Consider the following 3538-nt stretch of genomic DNA (forward strand, 5'->3'; position numbering starts at 1 on the left):
AAATAAATAAATATTGTTTTGTTTATTTATGTTGTTCTTTGCTGACCGCACCCCCCGATAAACTTCTTCAAATATCTGAAAAATGTTGGATGATATGATTATCATTTTCATATCTTATTTTGACATTAACAATAGATGTATTCTGGTTGGCCCATGCTGGATATACTTCTCTGAATAAAAGAAATTAAAATCCATTCAACCAGCCATATTTACATTCAATGTAATATGGCATTGAAGAAGTAAAAAAACTTCGAATTTGCCCTTTAATTAACGCTTTAGGTTGACCCTATCTCTTGACTTCCAGTATCTGACATGATAAACAAATTCCCAACAGTTCTGATCACATATTTGATTATTAACTGTAATAATTCGTACGATTAGAATAAATTAAGATAACGATACACAAGTTTCACTTGTTAGAACTTATTATTTAGAACTTCTACTATTGTAGGTTATAACCTAAACTTTATTATTTCTGATTTAATTGCATCACATCTGTCAAATTAAATTGTCTCATTGTGTATAAGTGAGTACAAGAGGACCATCATGTCAGAGTAGCAGTGGAGAACTAGTACTGAAATTAAAAAAATTTAGGTAACACTTTCTTTTAATAAATGGTATTTGGTCATGTGCTGTCAAATAAAACTCAAATAGTAAAATTGTGTATTATTTTTATTTGAGCCAACATTTCGGCCCACGTTGCAGGGCTCTGTCAGGGCTAATAAAGATACAAACACTTAACATAAGTACAAAAAAAAAAAATAGTGGAAAATAAGCAGGGTAGACGATGAAATATAAAATTTAATAAGAAAAATTGAAGGTTATAAACAATAAATGAAAACTGTAATAGTAACAGATAAAGAGAAGAAATATTAAAGAAAGTATAAATTAAGAGATGTAAGGGATAAGAATCCAATTTTCTTGTTCTCATAATATGTTGACTCAAATAGAAATAGTACACAAATTTACTATTTGAGTTTTATTTGACCGAACCCGGACCAAATACCATTTATTGATACACACGGTCAATCAGCAATCTTCCACTTTTTTTTAATAGTTTTTACCAGCTGCCATCTTGAACATCTTGATTTAACAAACAGCCAACCATTTATATATAATTAAAAATATACATATCACATTTCTTCTAGATAATTTTGACATTTTCACAGCTTTTGGTTGGATTTTACATTAATCAAAATCATGAGCTGTTTGGGTGTTTGATTTATTTATTTCTAAAAGTTAGTCTATCCAATGTTAACTTATTTATAACTTATATAATATATAAATTACTTGTAATGTAAACAGATTCCCTGTATAATTCCAGAATATTGAAGACGATGCAATGCAGGCGCTTCTTAAGGATTTGGTTAATTTCATTAAAAAACCCCATTCAAGTATAAACCAAATCCCTACTGTTATTCTTTTGACAGGTATATTAGTTTTATAATTTTCTCTGCACCTTATTTTGCGTTTCATACTTTACTTGATTTAATTGTATTTTATTTTCTTAAAGGTGTAAATCTTCCTGATCACTCTGTATTATTCAATAAATTCAGACACAAATTAAGAAAAGACATAACTCACCATGTTGTTATGCTGTCATCAAATGACTGTACGTCCATAAAACATACAGTGGAACATATAACCTGCCAGTTTATGAAGAAAAGTGAAGATGCTTATGTGATGGTAATTCAGATATGTAAACAAATATAGATTTATTTTATAAAACAATTTTTCCCTAAAATTGGTGATATTTTTTTCATATTCTACTTTTGTTCGTTATGAATGGATTTATTGCACCGATGGAATTTCATTGAGTATTAAAACTAGTTAGAGAATTCTAACTTTTAAATTTTTGGACAGAAGAGGCGAGCTAACCTGTTTCGAAATTGAAAAATAACAAGCATTTCCCGCCTTTAATTTTGCTTTTATTTCCTCATCAATTTCGGTTTTTCAAGTTACTATAAAACTTAAATACTTAACCTGCCTCACCTTTTCAAATATCTGTATCACCAAAATTGCTCCCATTTCTACAGCTAACCATATATTTTGTTTTATCCATATTTATTTTTAGACCTAGTTCCTTACTGAAGTTTATCATTGTAGTTATATTTAGTTTTATAGTTTTCTTTTCCTCATAATACCACATCATCAGCATAACTGCTATTTTACCACCTAAAAAGTTAAATTCCTTTCGGTATTTATCATATTTTAGTGCTAGATTAAGTAGGTGATAAAGAATTGCCTTGTTATAAACCTGGTCAAACCTCGAAATTCTCAGAATAATGATTACCGATTTGTACCTTATTAAACATTTAAATCATGCACATCCGTACTAGATTTACTAACTTGATTGGTGATTCCCTGTTCAATCAAACACCGATAATTTCCTCAGCATTTATTCTCATACAGTAAAACAAATTTATTAAAAAATAAAATATAAAAGTTTATTCGTAATCCTAGAAATATGGATAATAATGTACCTACCATCCTAGTAGAAATGTTGAGGAACCTATACTGACCTATTAACATTTCATTAAGGTAAAATGTTTTATTTATAAAGTTGTTACTAAAAAATAAAAACAAACAAAAGAGAAAAAAATCAAAGAAAATACTCCAATGAATGTAATTATTTTTAATATGTTAAGGATGCTGAAGTATTATCTTATACTGAATTTGTTTCAGTTTAAAAAATTTCCCTTTTATTTGTGAATATTATTTTTTATAGTGTAGTCATGATTTATTACTTTAATTCTTGTTATTCATTTCAGGATATAGATGACAGTGATTTAGAAATGAGTTATACACATCTATAGAAAAGTTATTGCAATAAAGTGACTAATAACAATAAATAATAATAAATATGGTATTTTTTGTTTTATAATCATGATTGATTACTTTAATTCTTGTTATTTATTTCATGATATAGATGACAGTGATTTAGAAATTAGTTTACACATCTAAAGAAAAGCAATTGCAATAAAGTGACTAATAAACAACAAATAAAGCGACTTTATTTGTGAATGTTATTTTTTTTTATTATTATAGTCATGATTGATCATTTTAATTCTGGTTATTCATTTTAGGATATAGATGACAGTGATTCAGAAATTAGTGATACACATCTAAAGAAAAGTGATTGCAATTTGCATTCTTTAGTGAATTGGTATAATAATTTAAAGAGGAATCGTTCTCAACTAGTGATAGTACTGAAAGATTTTGAAGGATTCCAAACTACAGTTGTTAGCCAGTTGATTCTTATTCTTAGGTAAAAATTGATATATATTTTTTTTTATTTATTTATTTTTGATTTAATTTAAATCTGTATAGTTGACTGAGCGATAGGCTAAACAAATATTGAATATCTGTTTTACCTATCGCTTTGAACAGCCCTGATGAAGCCCAGCAAAGTGGGGCGAAACGTCGGACATTAAATAGTTATTTACTATTTGTTCTTCTTTGACCGCAACCCTGACCATCTTATGTTTAAGTTTTACAGTCAACTATATATATATATATATATTGTAATAATATTAAA

The 3538-nt window shown here is 27.6% G+C and overlaps 1 protein-coding gene across 1 annotated transcript in view; it reads left to right on the forward strand.

The window, feature by feature from the left end:
* Nucleotides 1–3538, forward strand: part of Orc3 (origin recognition complex subunit 3) — a 32509-nt gene that overhangs the window by 3334 nt on the left and 25637 nt on the right. Inside the window, exons 3-5 of the mRNA XM_067046804.1 lie at nucleotides 1325–1430; nucleotides 1514–1686; nucleotides 3087–3268. Of these exons, the coding sequence (XP_066902905.1) occupies nucleotides 1325–1430; nucleotides 1514–1686; nucleotides 3087–3268 (461 nt within the window). The remainder of the gene's footprint in view (nucleotides 1–1324; nucleotides 1431–1513; nucleotides 1687–3086; nucleotides 3269–3538) is intronic.

The sequence above is a fragment of the Halyomorpha halys genome, unplaced genomic scaffold, assembly GCF_000696795.3.
Source record: "Halyomorpha halys isolate HHAL.00 unplaced genomic scaffold, Hhal_1.1 Scaffold78.1, whole genome shotgun sequence".
Taxonomy (NCBI): Eukaryota; Metazoa; Arthropoda; class Insecta; order Hemiptera; family Pentatomidae; genus Halyomorpha; species Halyomorpha halys.